The sequence below is a fragment of the Cariama cristata genome, unplaced genomic scaffold (genome assembly GCF_000690535.1).
Source record: "Cariama cristata isolate BGI_N322 unplaced genomic scaffold, ASM69053v1 scaffold8710, whole genome shotgun sequence".
NCBI lineage: Eukaryota > Metazoa > Chordata > Aves > Cariamiformes > Cariamidae > Cariama > Cariama cristata.
Window position 1 is genome coordinate 54,930 of NW_009596411.1, and position 22,243 is coordinate 77,172.

At 38.1% G+C, this 22,243-nt stretch overlaps 1 protein-coding gene across 1 annotated transcript in view; it reads left to right on the plus strand.

Moving 5' to 3' along the window:
- Window positions 1–7,622, plus strand: part of TEK (TEK tyrosine kinase, endothelial) — a 27,622-nt gene extending 20,000 nt beyond the window's left edge. Inside the window, exons 13-22 of the mRNA XM_009705968.1 lie at window positions 179–336; window positions 1,570–1,780; window positions 2,733–2,843; window positions 3,194–3,384; window positions 3,766–3,879; window positions 4,744–4,814; window positions 5,431–5,471; window positions 6,603–6,699; window positions 7,173–7,272; window positions 7,384–7,622. Coding sequence (XP_009704270.1) covers window positions 179–336; window positions 1,570–1,780; window positions 2,733–2,843; window positions 3,194–3,384; window positions 3,766–3,879; window positions 4,744–4,814; window positions 5,431–5,471; window positions 6,603–6,699; window positions 7,173–7,272; window positions 7,384–7,458 — 1,169 coding nt within the window. The 3' untranslated portion in view covers window positions 7,459–7,622. The remainder of the gene's footprint in view (window positions 1–178; window positions 337–1,569; window positions 1,781–2,732; window positions 2,844–3,193; window positions 3,385–3,765; window positions 3,880–4,743; window positions 4,815–5,430; window positions 5,472–6,602; window positions 6,700–7,172; window positions 7,273–7,383) is intronic.
- Window positions 7,623–22,243: the final 14,621 nt, after the last annotated feature.

The window sequence follows — 22,243 nt, forward strand, 5'->3', positions numbered from 1 at the left end:
CTGCTTATACATCTGAAAATCAGAGCATCTAGTGTCTGTGACATTTTGGAAAACAAAGAGATGTGTCTCTGTATCTTTACACAGTTTACAAGACAGGAGTATTTAGTTATACATTATTTGTGGCTTTTCCAAAATTAGATGGAAATAATGATGAACTCTTTCTGTGCTTCCTCAACAGCTCCATATGAGTCAAAAGGAGGCAAAATGCTGCTTATTGCTATCCTTGGCTCTGCAGGGATGACCTGTGTAACAATTCTCCTGGCCTTTCTCATCATGCTGCAGTTAAAGCGAGCCAACTTCCAGCGCCGAATGGCTCAGGCTTTCCAAAATGTGGTGGTGGGTTTCCAGCATTCCTGTGTCAGTGTGGTTACTAATTCTGGCCCCATCTTTCCTGGTTTTTCCAATTACTTTTCCTTGGTCTTCCCAAATACTGTCTTCTCTTCATGTGTGCAATTAGTACTGTTGTCTTAAAACTTCTCTGCTAGTGACCCCGGAGTTAAAGCAATCACAGTTCCAGGCTATGAGGTAGAAAACCTGACTTGAAAAAAGTTGCACACCATTTATGCTTCTCCCTTTTCTGGCTTGTCACACCTCAATATGACAAGTACTGAACCAGACAGAATGGAGGAGCCTGTTCTCCCTCTATGACGTTGTGCCTGATTTTGAAAACTACAATACTTTTTAATGTTGCTTTTGAGCATCAGTGACTGCTCCGTCATGGCTTTTCAACTTGGGGACAGCACACCAGGGATCAGTCAATGTCAACATCACAGTTCTGACCATGAGGAATTTGCTGAAGGTTGTAGAGATCACAGAGAGATCTCTTTGGTATCTATCGGTATCCTGTCGTAGTCTCTTTATCACTCTGCTTTCTGATGCTGTTCTCTCATTTCAGAGGGGAACCTGTGAATCAGAATGAAACTGAGCCAAAGAGCTCCTCATATGGTCCTGCATAGGTTGTTTCATAAACAAGGGGTCAGGGGCTTATCCAGAAAGATGATCAGTCCCCAGGCAACATAGAATAAGTCCTGCTCCTTGTCCTGAAACTTGTCTCACAGAATTTCATAGGAATGTGTAACTGAAATAGAGATGTCTTGTCAAGTATGGAGGAAGATCATTTCCTCTCTCTTTTGTTTCCTTACTTCTTCTTTTCTCAGTATTCCTACTGAGCCTGATCAGCACAGGATTTAGTCAAGCCTAATATGAGATAAATCTCAAACTTGAGACTTAAAACTGGTTTTGAGACCAGTTTTGCCAAATGATTTTTGCCCATCTCCTTCATCTTCAAGATGATCATAAAATTGTTCAGGAGGCCTAGGTCTACAAAGGTGCTTATGAATAAATTAGGAGCCTGATTAAAACTGTGGATCTAGGCAGGAGTGCTTGATGCAGTTAGTGTCTAAAGTAGGTGTAATTGTCTATTGTACTGACTCTTGTGTAAGCAAGAGATGGATCAGGCTCTCTGTCTGTGTACATGAGTGAGCACACGTGTATTTGGAGAGTATAATCAGAGCATTACTCAGTAAAGTAGAAATCACAGTTAATGTCATTTCCTTAACTCTGTTACAGAGGGAAGAGCCAGCTGTACAGTTTAACTCAGGTACCCTCACCCTGAGCAGAAAAGCAAAAAACAGCCCAGATCCCACTATTTATCCAGTTCTTGAGTGGAATGACATAAAATTTCAAGATGTGATTGGGGAAGGTAACTTTGGGCAAGTCCTGAAAGCACGCATTAAGAAAGATGGCTTACGCATGGATGCTGCGATTAAAAGGATGAAAGGTAGTAAAGATCAGAGACTCTGAGACTAAAAACTTTTCTTGGTTGTTTGTTCTAAGTGTTTCTCTGTCATAAGAAATGCTTAGCAGCCCTCTCCTAAAGCTAAAATAAATACTGAAAGTGGCTAGTGAAATTGTATCAGCTGTCACTAGGCCAAGATTTGTGTCCTGGCAAAGACTGTATTTCTGCACAGTGAAGTTGGTTTATATGTCTCTTTAATTGTTAATATCATCAACTATTATGTATTTTTCAATTCACAGGTCACTATGAACTTCATATGCGAGTTCATCTGCAAAGTAGGAACCATTAAAAGATGTGTTTAACAGAGAGAGGAGCACAAAGCTAGCCTTGGGGCACAGCACTTGTTCATCTTGCTTTATTTTAGCTGTTCAGAGACAATTGTATCTATGCATCTATACACATACATACTATGAGGATCTTTGTACTCATTGGGCAAGACTGCCACATTCCAGAGAGAGCTACAATACACAGAATACTGCAAGAATGTACATATTTTCTTGTGATTCACTAGACTATTATCTAGGCAAATTCGGAGACACTCTTAAGCATGATGGTTATTTTAAAAACAGCCAAGATCTGCATGCAGGAAGAAACAATCAATAGCGGACATGGAAAGATTTTTAGGCAGCTGGTTTTCATATGATCTGCTATGACATTTTATATTCTCAAATAATAAAGGAAGTGACGTGATATTTTATAATGCTTACTTCCTCTGCAGATGGTTGCTACAAGCATTAGGTTCTCTCTTTTTTTTCCTTTGATTGAAAAATCCTACTTCTTTTCAGTAAATAATAAAGTATCTTAAAGTTTTTCTTTTTCTATTGGGGCTGAAGCAGCAGCACCCCAAGCAGCCCAGAGTCCTCATAATTAACAACAATATGGTCATAAATTCAGTTCAAAGGAAAACATAAATGCATGCTTATTTGATTTTCAGAGTATGCCTCAAAAGATGATCACAGAGACTTTGCTGGAGAACTGGAAGTTCTTTGCAAACTTGGTCATCATCCCAACATCATAAATCTTTTGGGAGCGTGTGAACATCGGGGTAAGATACTCTTGAACACACGTACTTTAAAAATTAGTTAAAAAAATCCTCAACAGTGCAGCCCATACAGTCCATAAAAACACTAACTCATAAGCACGTCTTTCTGCAACATTTGTTAAAAAGCCAAATAAACTTGGTTTTAGATCTACAAGCCCACATTAATCCTTCAGAAACTATGTTTATCAGTAGCTCTAAATTCTCCTCTGCACCTAGGAATTATGGTGTTTGATATTTCCCCTCCAGTCTGTTTTATGTTTATTTCTTTTTCACTCCAAGCAGTGTAATTGTCCAAATACAATTACTGATCATCTTTTACTTTGTGATAGCCTCATTATCTGATGTTTCATTAGGATATCTTTATCTTGCTATTGAATATGCCCCCCATGGGAATTTACTGGACTTCCTTCGGAAAAGCAGAGTGCTAGAGACAGACCCAGCATTTGCTATTGCCAACAGTACTGCATCTACACTTTCCTCTCAGCAACTTCTGCATTTTGCAGCAGACGTTGCTAGAGGGATGGACTACTTGAGCCAGAAACAGGTCAGTCTTCAACCCTCTACCACTGAAAGCACAGCAATTCATTTTTCAGTGACTAAGCCTTTTAATTAAATTCAAAAAAAAAAAAAGGTTTTAATTTTAGCTTCAATAGCACCCATGGGATGAGTTTTATTTTGTTATGGTCACTTAACTCTAGCAAATACTATGCCATGGAGAATCAAGGCATTAAAACTTACAAATGACACGGTAACTAACTGCTTGCATCTTCAGATAAAGTTTAAAATGTTGTTGGTAGTGACATACCAAGCTGTTTGTTTTGGGTTTTGTTCTCATTCTGAATGTTTGCAATTTTCAATATAGCACTAAAGTGGTACACGTAAAGCTTATAGATATTGTGGTGATTTCCTTTTTTTTTAATTTTAGTTTATTCATCGAGATTTGGCAGCAAGAAATATCTTGGTTGGGGAAAATTATGTTGCAAAAATAGCTGACTTTGGCTTATCAAGAGGTCAAGAAGTTTACGTTAAGAAGACCATGGTAAGGATTAAAACAAACTGATATAGTCTAGTTTCCTCATTTTTGTTTTCTTGTTTCTTACTTTTTGTTTTTATATGGAAAAAGAGGCAAACTTATGGGTACTACAGAACTGATTATTTAAATGTTATATATTAACATGTATACATATTTATGTTGTTTATTAATATACATATATTATTTGTAAATCAATTCTATACCCTGTTTATAATATCAATGTAATTGAAATTTTTTTATATGAATATGGATGGCAGTAAAACAGCCAATTTTGTAGCTAGTTATGAGATTTAGTAAAAATGTACTATAGAAAAACATATAATATATATTTGACATATGAAGAGGATATATGTGCATGTGGGTGGATCTTTACAGAAAACATTATTTTCATAGCAGACTTTGTCCAGCTCAGGCAAACTGATCTAAATCAATCTTGAACAAGATCAAAACTAGCAAGATGGTAACCAAAGGCACGTCAGGATCTGTGAGCTGAAAAAACAGCTCTCATAGCTAATGGTTTGGAAGATCTGAAAGAGGAAGGTGTGTAATAATCATTGTGTAGTCCTAGACCAGGAATAACACCAGGTGGTCAAGGGAACAGGATTGATTAGAGGCATCATAAGACATCACTCAGGAATTATTTCCATTTCCTCTTGATGCTCTTGGATGAATTTTCCGTTAGCTTTGGTGTGAACTGTAGCTTTGGGAATTAACTGCACAACGTAAAGAAATAAGTTTATTTAGTTGATAAAGCTTACTTGCATTAATTTAGTTTTCATTAAGGTAACCCAAAGAACAATTGTTGGGCTATAAATTGCAATATTGCTATTCCAACCATCAACAAATAAACTTTTATGAAATAATTTCCAGGGACGGCTTCCAGTGCGATGGATGGCAATTGAATCTTTGAATTACAGTGTTTACACCACAAACAGTGATGTGTAAGTGTGTTTTCAAGTGGCCTTTTTAAAATAAATTTTTCAATATCAAGGAAAGTTTGCCAGCTAGGATGAGACATTCAGTCTTAAATCAAAAAACTCAGTAGCAGTGTCAGCAGGAGTAAGCAATGGAAACAAAAATAAAACCCACAACAAAAAAGTTTTATTTCATCAAAAAGCTTTTATTTCATCATCAATGTCTGAACAAGTTCTGTGTTCACATGCTAATTGGATTTGGGCCACTACTTTAGCTGTGTTTCTCATTTGAAATGAGACACCTGATGAATCTTTGGGAGACCCAGAGGAACTCAGTATTTTAGTCAGGAAGTTGGAAGTGATATTTGGCAAAGCAATTCTGTAATAGCAGTATTTGCTAAGATTTGACAGTCTAGTAAATGTCTCTGGTTGATGGACTCACAGTGAACTAATTTTCATAAAGATGTCACTCCTGCTTTCTGATTCTACAAAACTATTACTACATAAAATTTAATAAAAAAAAATATGTAAAACAATGAATCACACTTCTCTGTGCTCTGAACACTACCAAAACTGTCTACCATTTTGAAATATGAAATCTTATTGCATTCTTGTTGCACTCCGTAATATCCCTCTGTTGCAGATGGTCATATGGTGTCCTATTATGGGAAATCGTTAGTTTAGGTAAGTATTTGAATGTTGTACTGCACAAATAAACAAACCTGAGCCAAGCCAGCTCCATTCACTCAGTCTGTTAAAAAAATTATTGCTTGGCCACACATTTCAATTTTTTCTTTTTCATTCTACTAAATTTTATTTAACTTCAGTGTGCTTGGAAATGCAATTGTCACATTTTCAATTCAGTTACCAATCTAAATGAGAAAAACATAATGACTATGTTTTCATTGCACTATAAAACCTAGGCCCTATCTAAATATAAAATCCAGCATATCACATGATATATAGTCCTAATCCAATATGTTTCGAGTTTGATGGGTGGCTTTTCCTCAGTCTTCCTGAGTTTTAAATTAAGACTTATATTTTAATGACTTTAGGGAGAGGGGTAAATGTCTCCTACTCCAAGTGTTCTCAATACGTTTTTAAACATTAATCTTCAAATAAAATTTAGAGTTAATTTCTGTGCACACCTCTATTCATCATGTATGTGAAACAGCCTCAAACCACTCAAAATGACTGTGTTACATACCTTTTATGATTTGCCTAGGAGTGTGCCCCATGGTCTGCACGTCAAGACAGGCATACTGACTGAGGTGCATGTTGCATACTGGACTAATCATGAACTCTTGCTTTCTAATTTGTTCCCAGCTTCCCTTACTAAATGGGTTTGCGCTAGATATGGATGGAAATTAACAGACTGCAGTGTGGAAAATCAATAGTCTAAGCAACTAAACATCTGAAAAAACGGGCAAAACCAGCTTGACAGAAATAGCTCCATGAGTCCATAGCAGATCTTATTAATACCATGCTATCGAGGGAATGTCTTGCCTATTGCCATCAAGGGTACTGCAAAACCAGTTCACATACAATCAGATGCAGGCCCTCAGAGTTGTAGAGAAATTTAGACCAACCTCACCAATGATAAAAGTTTATACTCACTTTTATTTTTCTCTTCAATACTGTGCAATAAGCAGTATGGAAACGTTACAACAAAAATGTAGATGCAAAATATTCCCTAACATTGAACTAATCTACATGTTACTAAACCAGTCATTCCTTTTTATTTCTGCTAAGAAATTAAACTTTCTTTTATTAAAAACATCTTGTGTTCATGACAATGGTTAAACTCTGCTATAGGTGGAACACCATATTGTGGAATGACATGTGCAGAGCTCTATGAGAAACTGCCTCAAGGGTACAGACTGGAAAAGCCTCTCAACTGTGATGATGAAGTGTAAGTAACTGCCTCAGAAAAAAAAAAAAAAAAAAAGAATCAGAGTAAGACAATGTCTGCTATAGGAAATATATGATGTCTACAAGAAACTAATAAACATTTTTTCAGGAAAATATAAACACTACATTTTTTTTGAAAAAAAAATAAAAAAGAGTGCACAAGTGGAAATAATTATTTAAGTCCTTTTGTACCCATCATGCATTGTTATTTGCCATGAACTCTTTCTCAGGCTTTCTACTCCTGCCAGATAACAACAGGGTTGGGTTTTAGCTCAAAGAGAGCTTTTTGATTATTCCAGAGAAAAATAAAAGTCTTTTCAGGCAGCAACCAACTGTGGAAAATGTAACTCCAGTTATGTAAAAAATCCATTTTTCCTTTGAAAAATGGAATGTGCACAATCTTTCAATAAACATGAGTTTGTAGCTTTAACCTATGTGTCTAAACTAGCAAATGTTGGTGTTTGATTTTTAAAGGTACGACCTAATGAGACAGTGCTGGAGAGAGAAACCGTATGAAAGACCATCATTTGCTCAGATACTAGTGTCACTGAACAGGATGTTAGAAGAAAGGAAGGTGAGAATGAATCCCTAGAAAAGAATTAGGCCATGAGTAACTTCAAAATAGTTTTGAATTCTTGAGATAATGCACCTTGCATCACATTCTTTCTGTTTGTTTCCTTCCCAGACCTATGTGAATACTACCCTGTATGAGAAGTTTACTTATGCAGGCATTGATTGCTCTGCTGAAGAAGCTGCTTAGCACAGGAGAAGTCTTCATTCATCAACTGTGTATTGAAGAAAACCAAAACTTAGTCTGCTGGAGCCCAAAATATGTTATACTGTGTAGAACTGTGTATAGCTCTAACTGTATATAATACAGTAATACTGTTTTACTCCAGATATGGATGTGTATGTCACACAGTAACCTCTGCCTCCACAGACTGCAGAATTGTATATACTGTTCAGAGTAGGAATAGATTGAAGTCATGAAATCTGCTGTTTCATATGCAGGGTTTTCTTTTTTCCTAGTCATGTAGATATAGTGTATACATACATATTGTAATGCATTAGGTATTGTCGTCTTAGATATTTTTGATACTTTCCAAGAGCTACTGATAGCAAAGTGGGTATCTTATAGCAGTATTTCCTAGACATTTCATTGTGATTCAAACAAAAATGCTAAGCTCAATGCTGCAATGGGAGTTACAAGTAGATTTCAATCCAGTATGTTCATCAAAGATAATTAATTACTATGTGAGACTCTTATTTGAATATAAAAGTGAGCTAGTAGAAATAATCTGTTCAAAAATTTTATCGACATTTGTAAGATATAAGGCATGCTATTACTCTTTCATTGTCCAGTTTAACAGTCAGTGTTTGCCTATATGCAAAATATGCATATATTTTGAAGTGTTTAATGCTATTGGAGGCAGCCATACAGCAATTATCATGAAGCACAGGATGAAGGAACATACTAGATATCGTAAAACACATTTTTACAATTAACCTGGATATACATGAGGCTTATTCAATTTGTATTTCATTTAATAATTTCACTGCATAATTATAAATTACTACCTGTTATATACAAGCAGGTCTTACTTACTTTTGCTTATTTTATCCCTTATGAAGTCTGCAGCATGGTATGGCCTCAAAACTACTGTGCTGAAATACTTCAAAACTATGATTTTTGGCCTGCCAGAAAGATCTCCTAGTCCTTACATTAGACAAATAGAGGCAGGACTGGCCTGAGTTTCTGGTACCAAGTCAACCACGTGGAATCTTGTGGAGTTAACCTATTTAAACTTCACATATGAGCTATCCTCATGCTTTGCACATATGTTCCCCTCATCCCTATGTGACTTACCAGCTCGTAACTGACCATCAGACCACAGTGACTTTCTAGCTGGATGGATCAGGTCACCCCCTAAGACCTGGAGGAAGACGCTAGAGAGAGAAAGAGAAAAAGGTTTCCCCTTCTGATACTTACCTTGTGGGTCGGTATTTGATTGGTTACAAGGCAGGGGTATCACAGCAGTGTATAGCGTAACATTACTGGCATACACCAGGCTGACTCAAATAGGAGAAGCACCAAGAGCCTTATTAAAAGGGAACAGATCAACAAACAAGGGTGCTGAGATCACTTCTGTGGCCTTGAGATAGGCAGAACTTGCACTGTAAGAACAGGTGCTAGGTGTAAACTACAAGTTTACAAAGAGTGCACAGATTCACTGGACCAAGGAACAACTCCAAAATGGAGAAGAGAAACAAATTCCACTATATTTTTCATAAATCACTACTTGGTGAGGCTTTTTTGAAGAATAGGTATTGCATTTTGCAGTCCAACCAGGATCCTACAGGTCAGTGTGCTGAACAGGAATGGCCCTCCATGGGTGTTTTCTAGGCTGCCAGGCAAAGCTAGCTAACAACTTCTTCTGGAGCTGCTCCACTTTCTGTACAGAATTTTTCAGAAGTTCAAAAGAGTTCCTTGTCTTACAAATCTCTAACAAGCAAATACAACTGACTATTCTCCTACTTGATGTGAACCCCTTCTTCTGTGGCAGACTTTTACTTGGACCAATATGCCACATAAGGAAAGAATCAGAGTCCCATTCATCAACCCAACAGGTCTTAATACTGTCTGCATTTTAAGTGCTCAAGTATCACAGTAAATATAGCTGAAGGGCATTTAAGTGTCCTTATAAACATTCTTCATATCTTCATTTAACATTGTGGCATGCATTAATTCTATTCTGTTGCAATGAAATTTAATTTTTTTTTAAATTGCCATTTTAAAAAAATGCACAAAAGAAAACAGTAACTCTGATATACAGCTTGAGATCTTTCTGTTCAGTCCATCACAGAACTACAGCTATTAAAAACATCCACTAGTTCTGTCAGAGTCTCAGATAGACAAATTTCTTCTATACTTGCAGCATGCACTACATATCCCAGATTCAATAGCTAGATTTTACTATCTGTTATTCACTGCTGATTTATGGAAGTAGGTGGTATACACAGGTTTTCAGCTTAACCTTTACCAAGTTCTATGTTCTGCCTTCCACAGCACAACACATCAGATCCCATGTCCTCCCTTTGCCAAGTGTTTTCTATTTGGTTCTTTGCTGTCAAGAGCATAACTCTACCGGTGCTGACAGTTTTCCATTGTTGCAAATACCCCATGTCCTAACATTCTTTATACACCTCCACCTATGTACACTTGCCGACACCTATGCACAAGCTTAGACTACCATCAGCTATTCCCCGTGTTGTTTTTTGATATCACAGCACTAGTTTTCCCATATTCTCTCACATACAGTTATCAGGCTCATACTCAGTACAAGTTTTTGGTTGGGAAAGAAAAGAAGCATTTCAGACAAGTGGAGTTGGCCACGCTTTCAGGATTATGTGACACAGAATGGCAGGTAACTGCTTACAGTCAAGCGTTATCTATAGTTTAGAAAGAAATTATCAGACACCTGGTCAAAGTGAAGCCTTTAAGAACAAAAAGGCAGAGGTGAAGTCTTCAGACAACTTCTCCACCAAGTCTTTTCCCTCACCATCCCCAACTTCTATTTAGTGCAACAGCTCTGATCATTCAACAATCTGAGTGCAGACAAAACAAAAAGTCCTTAATACGTCCAAGCAAAACTCAGGAGCTACAGAAAAATACAATATGCTTGACAGGAAAGCGAAGAAATTATCTGAGAACAGACATTACTGACTGGTGTAACGCAAGGTTCACTAGATACCATTGTGAAAGGAGGGGTAACAAAAACTCCAAGCAAGCACCTTTACTCTCATTAAATTGGCTGAAAAGTAAGGTATAACTACCCTTGGGGATGTCTGAATTCACTTAATCTGCTCAATGGCCGCACTTCTCCCACTCCTCAGTAACTGAAAAGAAGCAGACATCTGGTCTTAAATGATGGGGATATTTAATTCTTACTTCTATGTGGACAGACTGTGCCTGATACAACTTTGAATTCAAACACAGCTCCTCTCCACTGTGCAAAATATAAAGGTCAGGCATTTGCTGAAACTAAAATACAAAATGTTGACTGTTACCTGGATCTTATCGGAACATATAAATACCTGATGGAGGGAAGCAAGGCAGATGGAAGTAGCCTCTTCTCAGCAGTATCCAGTGACAGGATGAGAAGCAGTGGGCATAAACAGAAATCTAGGAAAGTCCACTGAGGGTGATCAAGACATCGAAGAGGTTGCCCAGAGAGGTTACAGAGTCACCAGCCTTAAATATATTCAAAACCTGACTGGACACGACAGAGGACTACACTAGATGATCTCCCCAGATGCCTTCCAATCCCAGTTATACTGTGATTCTGTGAACTCTGTAAGATGGGAGAAAGTAAATACAGAAAATAGGCAGAGGCCTAGCTAAAAATCATAGAATCATAAAATTGTTTAGGTTGGAAAGGACCTTTAAGATCATTAAGTCCAACCGTAAACCTAGCACAGCCAAGCCCATCACTAAACCATGTCCCTAAGCACCACGTCTACATGCCTTTTAAAAGCCTTCAAGGATGATGACTCCATCACCTTCCCAGGCAGCCTGGTCCAGTGCTTGATAACCCTTTCGGTGGAGAAATTCTTCCTAATATCTAACCTAAACCTCCCCGGGTGCAACTTGAGGCAACTTCCTCTCGTCCTGTTGCTCATTACTTGAGAGAAGAGACTGACCCCCACCTCGCTACAACCTCCTTTCAGGCAGTTATAGAGAGCGATCAAGTGTCCCCTCAGCCTCCTTTTCTCCAGACTAAACAACCCCAGCTCCCTCAGCCACTCCCCATCAGACTTGTGCTCCAGGCCCTTCACCACCTTCGTTGCCCTTCTCTGGACACACTCCAGCAACTCTAAGTCTTTCTTGTAATGAGGGGCCCAAAACTGAACACAGTATTTGAGGTGCAGCCTCACCAGTGCCAAGTACAGGGGGACGATCACTTCCCTAGTCCTGCTGGCCTGACTATTTCTGATACAAGCCAGGATGGTAAGTTGAAGTGCCCCATGAGAACAAGGGTTAGCAAAGAGCATGAGCAATTAAAGTATAAGCACATAGTTCAACTGTGGTCAAACACAAGTTTTCCCTCTTGCTGCTAATTCCCTCCCTGTGCTGGTACACAGCATTCCCTGCTCCCAACACACCATTTCACCTTTCCCTAAGTTGCATACTGATCAGCCATCCCCATGTGTAAAGTGACTGGTTGGACACAGGGGAATGCTGATTAAATAACAGTTGGAACAAAGCAAGAAAAATTGTTCCAGGCTGTAAGGTAAATCCTCAAATCAAGGAAACTTAATGTTTCCTTATAATACTTCAGAGCTCTTTCACATATTCCCATAGTAGCACAATATATGGCACAGGTGGTGATGTCCCCACAGTAGGAGCCAATAGTTTTAGCAAGACCCTCTGTGAACAGTGGAGATCCAATCAGATCACATCAGTCTCTCACATCTCCAAAGCATGAGTTAAGCTTTCAGGTCCTGAAATGCTGGGTCAGGTCTTGCAGTAGGTAAGTCTATAGCATAAATATTTGTGGGAAAGAGGAAGGTATACTTATGGTAGCCAGCAGCAGACAGATGACAGAGATATGACTCTGAGTTAAGCCACTGTTCCAATGAATAACTGCACCTATATTCACACCACCTTTCAGTTTTGGTGAAATTTCATTACTTCCAGCATCAGAAGACTGTTTTATTTTGCTATTTTTACAAAAAGGTTAGCATCTAAAATTATTTTACTTATTGTGTACAGTATTTTATCTGTTTGGTTTTAATAATTCAATAGTCAACTACAAGAAGTTGTGACGAAGATAAGTCAGATGACGGAGGTTCCTTAGATGGCCTATAGAGCCTTACAGTTACCAGCTTGGTCACTGCTAACAGTTTGTTGGAAGAATAACGTGGGTTTCTCTGCTAAATAGAACACTTTCTACACAGCAGACATTCACCTCTTTCCCAGATTTACTCAAAACCAAATAGCAAAGGCAATCTTCAGCAGTGTTCTCGTTTGACTAAAACAAGACTGTTTACATTCTCAACATATTTTTTTTCCTTCATTTCGGTTTCTTATTAACTGCACTGTCTGGAGCTGACTACAGGTTTCAGGCAGTGTCTGCTTTCAGAGTTGATGGCAGTTAATGTCTGTAGGTGTTGCTGGGGCAGAAGCGGGATTGTTATGCAGACAGGCCTAGGTGTGTGTGTGCTTGCTCCCTCTTGGGGTCCTCGTGGGGGGAAGGCGGAGGAGGGGTCACACCCCCAGGAAGCTGCAGAGGGCACAGGTGACCCAGGCCTGACCAAGGCAGTATTCCATCCCACCCACAGGAATACTCGGTACAAAGCTCAGGGATCACAGAGGTCAGCCCTCTTTCCTTCATGGCCGGCATCCTGGTGGGACTCTGCTCTCTCCCCTTCCTCCTACCCTGACTGTGCAGCCCTCAATCCAGTTCCTGTCTCCTGTGGAGCCCAGTCGGGGACATCTGGATGCCAGCTGCCTGTCCTGCCATGCGAGCACTGCGTGGCACACATTCCCATGGTCATCATTGGGAAGAGCAAGATCGGTTTTGTATATTTGTATCATTAGTAGTATTAGTTTTAATATTATTTATACTCTTTTTTCACTATTATTGTTTATTAAAGTTTGTTTTAACTTTCCAACTCTTAAGTCTCTCTCTCTTTTCTCCTTCCCCTTCTGGGAAAGGAAGGGATTAATAGAGGGCATCTGCCACCTGTTCTAAGCACTGGCACAGCCTTAAGTGGTAACAACTAAAAAGACCTACTTTTGAAGCTGGGAGGATTCATGAGCAAGTCTATCCCGTTTGTAAAGGACGTGCCAAAGCCCCTTCTTTAAGCTGTAGTAGGACCTGTATGCAGGACTGTTCTATTAAGATAGAAAGAAGTATTACCTATTCTTGGCTGAAGAAAAATCAGAAGCTTTGAGGGGTTTTTTTTGACATTCTGAGCAGCAGATACAAGACAATAAATAAGCAATGCTGTTTATAACCACAGCTACTGCCTGCCAGTATCTCACAGCACAGGACGCATCCTCCAAGCACTTTAATACGCAAGAAGCAGTTACAGTGACTATTAACCTTTAATACAGATTCATTTAGTCAGGCAGGCTACTCATTCTTCAGGGCATATCTGTGAGACCTGTGGGATTTTTATACTACTGATCTACTCTTACAGGGTCCTCAGTCCAGAGCATTTGTTCTTACGACTCCCAGCTTTCTTTGACTAATCAGTGCAAAGCATAACTTCAGCTCAGGCCTAGTGTTGCACAAAAAAATGTAGTCCAAGCTTACATTGTTATTTCCTTCTCTTTCCTTCACACAAAACTAAGTGGCAACAGACTTTAAAATCCTCCTTTCTGAAGGTAGCAGATGCTGAATCCTATCTTAAGCAGGAGACAGGTGATTATATCTTTATATATCTATATAGTCCAATTTTAGTTGAAGTAGGGAACACATTTACTTTTTGAAATACTCCACTTTTTGGGAACCCTTTTAAGTCAAAGCTTATTGCTTTTACAGTTGAAAAGCTTCCTACAGGCTCAGTTTATTTAAAAGAGACCAGCTGATTCTGCTCCAGAAGAGGTCACAGTTCTACCATTATGCCTTTTTCTGTCAATTAGTACATTAAACACCACTAAGTTTGTTTTCTCCCTCACTGAAAGCAGATGGAGAGGTACAGAGAAGCAAGAAGGGAAAAGGAAAAAGAAAACAATAGTCACACAGCAGAAACTCAAGTTTTATTTCATAGAGGCTGAACAAGGCAAAATCAAAAGTTATATCCAGAACTTTAAACAATCAGTACTTTCACTTACTGCAAATGATAGTTTTCAGCTACACAGAGTAGTAAGGATAGTTACGGAACTTAATACTCTTTTAACAGAACAGAGAAAATGAATGGGCTTGCTGTTTAACACAAGAATTTATTCTGCCTGTCTTACTTGTATGCATTTTGTGCATTTGTGTTTTCTCCTTCCTGTACATCCTAAGCTTCAGAATTAGATACAGTTAAATTTTCCCGTTAGATTTTCCCATTGTCCTCTTTTTTACATCAGAAAAATAGTTGGTACCGAAGCATAACAGACCAGTGAGCCAAACTGGGGTTCATTTCCCCCCACCATCTTGTTCCTTCAAAGCCATAATAATCACCGTTGTCTCCTTTTATTGTCCTTCTTGACCTTCCAAAGGATTAGTTCCATACAAGCAATTGCATCTTCCCTGGAATTATGACCATCAACTAGAGAAGAACAAAGTACTAAATTAGAAGTATTAGATTATGTATTTCTTTATAAAAGAATGGTAGTTTTGTTTATTAAGCTGAACAATTATTGAGAATATTGAGACAATACTTGGTATTAAGACAGTTTTTGGTACAACTTCTTGCTACCAGGATTCAAAGTAATAACTATATCCTTTTAACAGTCCAGTATTGCCTGGCAGTATTCAGTTTCCCACCGCATCCTGCAGCTTCAATATCCAATGGAGCCTGGATTAGTAACCTAGAGCATCCAACATAACTGTCTTTGGAAAACCAGTCTCTCCAAGACATGTACTTTCAAATCAGAAGTCGGAAGAGTAACAGATGACAAGTTGATTTTACAACTAGATGCAACTAAATTTCTACCTTGGTTAATTAAGGACAATTTACTTGTCCTGATCTACTGAAATGCTCCAAAAAATCTGAATAGAATGGAGTTAAAGGATTTAAATTACATACAGTTGTACATTTTTATTATATGTTTAGCCAAAGCTTAAAAAGTCAACAACTTACAAGTTTACACGTTTTAGACAATTACCATAACTACAAAAACTGCAGTTGAAAGGTTTTAATGCATTCTGATTGGAAAATAGTGGGAGTCATCCAAACAAGAAATGCATACAATCGTCTCATTAGGTGGCAGTTAACGTAGGTGTCAGAATACTCTTCCTAACATTAAGTCAATACAGGAAAATGCTGACTGTCAGCGTAACGGTACCGAAAGTTCTGAGCACTCCCTACTGAAAGCCAAACCTGCATGTTGGGGGTCTATTAACAACTTTAGGATAGGTGGAGAATAGACCTACTATATTCAGCCATCATCGTAAACAGAAATTTGACACAGTGTCAAATTGTCACATTGCCTAATTTGAATATGTGTACCTCATGATATCCTATATGAGCTGATCAAGGTAAACCTAAATCGTGTATGGTTTAAGTGATGTTATACCAAAGATACCATTCTGAGTATAGAAGTTTAAAGAAAGGTACAGAAGATCTCAGATAAACAGGTTTGGGATGGGGGCTGGTTATTCAGAAACCAAAAAAGTTGTGGAAGAGAAATCTGACAGCATACAGTTCAGCATTTTAATTTGAAGGTGGCAAAATCCCCTCCCCATTCTATGTTTCTGAGTTAGTGGCTCAAAAAGAAAGAAGTATTGCTTCTTTGCACTACAGCACTGCATTACTGCACAGATTCCACATCTACTGATTCCACTACTACTTTGGGCATGGGAGAACACCACAATATAGTAAATTGATACTAGAGGGAAAAATAATTTTCTTAGATTTAATTCCCCAAAGAAGCAGAGGACTTCAGTGCTATCACAACAAAAGACAACTCAATAGTAAAAGCGCAAGCTTTCTCTTGTAAAACTTAAACGCCAGTGATTTGAGATCATTTTTCATATGTAGCAGCCTAGACTCAAAAGCAAGGATCTTCAGACATTTACAGACATGTAGTTGCAATTCAGACATCTACTGGCTTAAAGTAGTACAGTATCTCCTTGAATGTGGAAGTGGTTATACTTCCCTCTCAGTGAATACATAATTCACACAGTCATGGTAGTCATCTGCAACAGAATCAGTGTGTTACATGAATGTTTTCACCAGTATATTTTATAAGAACTATCCCTGCAGAATGCATTTAGATAGGACACATAAAGAGCTGTGGAAGCTAACAGAGGAGAGTCATAGCTTTTATCCGTGGCAGAGAAGTTTATATCACTTGGTAACCTCTACTAGTCACAGAATTTGAAGACAGATGAACCTTGCAGGTTCTAGTTTTCTCCTCTCCTAAATGCACCTTAAGAAATAAAACAGAACAGTTGTCAATAATCAAATAGAAGTTATTTTGTCATTTGGATAACAGAACAGAGGTAATCCTATGAACTTCCCCTCCATCCTTACTGTCTTCCATCAGAGAAAGTTCCAATTCTCATTTGCTTTCCAACCCATGAAGTAATGCTCTGCCTTGACATTCCAACCTTCAGCTGCTGATAAATTTTTAACTGCTCAAGAAAGTACAACTTGTATGAGACATGTTTTTCAAGTAGTCTGAAAAGGCTCAATTCTTGAAACCATAGTCTTCTATCTCTGTTATGTATTCTTCAATTTTTCAGTCAAATCAAGTATACGATATACTGTAAGTCAAGCTACCTCATCAATTGCAGCTCTTATACCTTGGACACCAAAATTCCTGGAGTAAAAGACCCATTAAAATGTACTCCCACTCAAACTCCAGTTTGAAACAGTCAAAAAAAAAAAAAAAAAAAAAAGGCTAAAAAGGCTAACAGTCTATGAAATTCAGAGCAAGTTAAATCACCACAGACCTACCGCTTTCTGATGGCAAAGGGTGTTTCATTTTACTGATCCCTAGGGTTAAAAAAAAAAAAAAAAAAAAAGGCAAATCCAGACTTGAAGTTTATAGTCCTTGTCTTTTACTAGCACAAAACTAACACAAACTAACACAAAGCAGGAGCACAAACCAATATAAATGTAGTGAGTAGAATTCCTGTGTAGGGTTTTTTTTTTTTTCATTTTTTCTAAAAATGGCAGCTACCTAGTTCCATTGGTTAAACTTGGATTTTAGCTCAGTGGTGATCAACAAAGAATGATTAAATCCAAACTTAAGCAGAAGAGTCTGCCAAAGGCAGAGTTTCGGCTGAGACAGCTATCTTAAAGTCTGTAAAAATAACTTTGGACATTCCCCTTACCCCCACCACAGTACTGCGCAGACTGTCAGGGCAAAGGAAGTCTGAGAATATTACAAGGTTTGAGATGCAGCATCTAGCTACTCCACTAGGTATCAAAGGGCATCAGGTTTTGCTCAGTGTGACCATTTATGTATTCCCTGGGCAATGAAGATAGCAGAATAGAATATTATTTGTTGTCCAGAAGGCTTCACTGATAAAATAAAATATGAATCTGCTAGTTTATTAGAACAAGTTAAACTGAGTACCTAAGATGAGATTAAAAACAATTATTTAGAATTCCATGGTCAATGCAAAACATATTTGTCAAATGCAATGTTTCGTAAGTATTACATGCATGCTGTAGAACAGATTTATTGATTTGTCTTAGACAGCCACCCAAAAAATTTACTATTATTTTACTACTGAAACCCCCAGCTGAAAAGCTCCTGTATCAGTTTGGATAAGCAAACGAATCTTGAAATAGATGTTAACCATCATGCTTCCTTAAGAATTTTAAGAATGCTCCTTCTACAAGAGAAAGAAACTGGAACACTTTTGTATGGTGAACACTTTGACAAGCCAACTGTACTGTGGGGAAAGGAGAGAAAGGCTGTGTGGTGCTTAATTGCCATCCGGGGTTAAATCACAACACCAATTGTCTTACCCTTCAGGTACATCCTCTGCTTTCACTATACTATTGAAGTAAAGGTATGCAAGACAAAGCTTTAAATGACAGCAAGCATATTACTACCTTTTCCATTTTCTGGGTTAGTCTTGTCTCCCATTTCATGACGCAATAAATATACCGATCGCTTAACAAGAACCTGTGATCTTACCATCATCTTGATGAATTCTCCTGAGGTAGTCAGCCATCAGACTCCTAAGTGCTCTTTTGTGAGGCAAACCTAGTCGATGAGGAAACACTATTGATGTGTCCACCACTGTGTTATGAATTAGCTGGAAAAGATCAGAGGTCAGAGTAATGATTACACATCCAGTTACAGTCTTGCATCTCCTTTATTTATTAAAAAAATCCCATCTAGCATTTAAACCATTTCCTTTCTCAATAGTATGCCCAAACTAATCCTTGAGCACCAAATACTACGTCGTTTGTCCTGTTCATTATAGAATGGTAAACTGTGGGGCAAGAGCTGTGGAAAAATTGTGCTTTGCAGTGATTTCTGTACACTGCATTGACATTTATTCACTAGTTGTATATATAGAGTGAACATGATTCATTTTGGTTTTAGGTTGCCAATACCATACTGCAAAGTCGTACTTGCTTTGGCATTTAGATATCACTAGCAGGGAAGCCTATCAAGGCTAAATTCCAATTACTTCATTAGTAATAATCACAGAATGGTTGAGCTTGAAAGGGACCTCTGGATGTCATCTTGTCCAACCCCCTGCTCAAGCAGAGCCACTTAAAGCCGGTTGCCCAGAAACATGTTCAGATGGCTTTTGAGCATCACCAAGGATGGAGACTCTACCACCTCTCTGGACAGCCTGTACTAGTGCTTAGTCACTCTCACAGTGGAAAAAGTGTTTCCTGATGTTCAGAGGGAACCTCTTGCATTTCAGTCTGCACCCACTGCCTCTGGTCCTAGCATTGGGCACCACTGGAAACAGCCTGGCTCTGTCTTGTTCACACCCTCCCTTCAGGTATTTATATACCTTGATACAAGTCTTCCTAAGTAGATGGTTAGGTGTCTTATGGAATATTGCTGCCTTTGATATTTGATAGCATAATCCATGCATTTCTAGTACCTTAGGTAATTACTTGACAGGCAGCATAATTGTTTACAGAAATTCTAAGAGCAATACCTTTGTATTACTTGAATTGTTACTGCCTTTTATGCATTTGCTGGAATGACTTCAGCAAGATCAGAAAACATACAATTCTAGGTTTCTGTGAACCCAGAAATAAAGACGATGTTATTCAGTGGTGATGTACGGTTGCATACCTTGAAGCACAGAACAGTAAAGTAGGAAGTCCAAATGTCGGAACCTTTACCATACTGTGTTTGTGTGCACATCTCTTCCTTCTCTGGACGTAATATTAATACGGTTATCATTTAACAATCAAGTACATTTCATTCTTTTTTTCATACATGTTGATCTGCTGAAATCCAACATTCTTTTCCTTTTTGAAATTAATTAGAACACAGTAAAGGCAAGTAGCCACCTCTTAAAATCAACTTCAGACAATTTTACTTTGAGAGCAAGTAAGCTATTTTCTAAGCTGTGTCCAATTAAATCTGTATCTGCACTGAACAAGTTTAGCAGTATCACCTGTACATCCCGAAGAGATGTTATGGCATTCTTCAGGTCATCCTCTTTTGTTCCAGAGAGTCTAAAGACAGATTTAGAAGTGCTTCATTAACTGAGACACTAAGAAATATCTGGAAGTACTAGGTTTACACTGGTCATTCCCCCAGCATCTGAAGTTAATGCTAGTCAACTTTGAAATCACACAATGTTGAAGTCAGCACAAGGCATTTTTTTTTTTCATTCTCTTCCTTTTCACTTGGGTAGTGTAAGATAAACTAAGCTAGGTGATATTAAATATGCCGTACCAATACAAGTGACTGAGCCTGTTTTTTAAGCATGAACCAAAGACAGGGATCTGAGCAAACAAATATTGCTGTTGAAGGAAGAGGAATACATTATGTTGGTTCTCCTGCAACTTCTTTTACAGGGAGGTTCAAAAGCTGTGTGTCTCAGAGCAGTTACAGGACTTCAAAGAATGAAGACATGAAAACATGTCTTCCAGATCTCTATGGCAAAACCCAGTAGGAAGACCAAATACAGTGATCTGCACTTAATACAGCCAAGTTTCGTTAAGCTGTACAGTCTGATGGCTTATGACTATACTGCTTTTCTGTAAGAAAACATTTATAAATTAAATTTGCGTTTGCTTCTGTTCCCTTAAGGAATTTAGCAAATTCCAGGGGGGTTTTTGTTTGTTTGTTTCCTTTTTTTTTTCTTTTCCTTTTTTTTTTTTTTTTTCAAGGAAGGGGTAAAAGGTCTTCAAATGCGGAAAGAAACAAATTGAACTAGGCAAAGAGAAAAATCCTTCTTCATCGAATCTGTAAGAACAAAAGCCTCATTCCTGACTGAAGGTCTTTGATTTATGTTACTAGAAATACACATTTAAGAGAGGCATGTTTCTACTTATACAGTTATCTGCCAATCTATTAAGTCTAATCCTGAAGCTTTATAGACTAATTAGCATACCTTAAATCGTAGTCTACAACTTTCCAATCTGGTTTAACAATCCTATTATAGACAACCTGTAGATTAGCATCAACCACTGTCACTCTAGTTAGTTCCAAGCCACAAGTTGTGTAACACTGAAGAAAAAAAAAAGTAAATTCAACCAGCATTTACACAGCAATTATGTTTCTTTACGTTATGTACATTATTAACTGGCTACCAGCTCCACAGATCCAGAGGGTTTTGCTCACTGCATATTCAACTCTAAAGGTCTAGTCATGTAGAGTGATTAGTCAGTCTGAAGGTCTAATCATGTGGAGTGACTAGTCAGAGTTCTGCAGACCTTTGAGACATGAGCGCCAAACTACTGCAGGTAGGAAATTGCTTCATAAACAGGAATATAGTTTTCTGTTAACTGAACCAAACTTTTTAGATTACTCATACCATCTCACAGTCCAGAGCATATACACCATAGGTTCCATCAAGACACGGTGATTTAATTAATGTCTTCATGAAGCCTTCCAATTTCTCACTTCTCCCATCATGAACATGAAGTTGCAAAAGTTCCATTAGTATTTAAGTGTAAGTTTGCCATGTAGATCTTACCCAAATTGCCAGACAATTTATTTCTCTAGCAGACTCAGGAGCATATGTATGTAATACTTGTCAAGATTTGCCACATAATTTACTAAATCCTAGTAAGTAAACCTAAAAGGCTTATACCAAACCATTCACAGAAAGCTATGATGCAACTTTAAGTCAAAAAAGACACAGAAAGCAAAACTGAGATACCGCGTTATATAAACCTTCTGAGAACGTTATTCCTACCTTTGCAATCTGACACCCATCAGACCCAACTATTCTCTCACAACAGCTATAGTGTTTTTCCATGCCACCAGGAACTGCCAAAAAGAAAAGTTGAAAATTGAGCAGTTTTTGCAGCAACTAGTAATGGCAAAATCAAATCAGTATCCTCACTCCTCCTCTCAAATTTTTTTTCCATTTTCTACTGAGATTGCACGATGGAAAGAATCAAGTCCCAGCTACAGGTCCCACCTATGCCAAGGTAACAAACTATACTTTGTTCCCTCCTGAGACAAGGTTTTCATCAAAAAAATAAATACCAATGAATGGCAGAGATAAAGTTGTAATATACTCCAGAAAGTTCTCCCTGAGGGAAATATATTATGTAGCTTCTGAGTATTTAAGGTATTTCTCAAATGACAAGGTTCACTTAGAAGTCAGTGCAAAGCCACACAACGAACATTTCTCCACCTTCTTCCCACACGGTTTTATTAACATCAACTTTCCTAAAGTTAGGGCATATTCAGAGAAAACAGGCTTTACAAA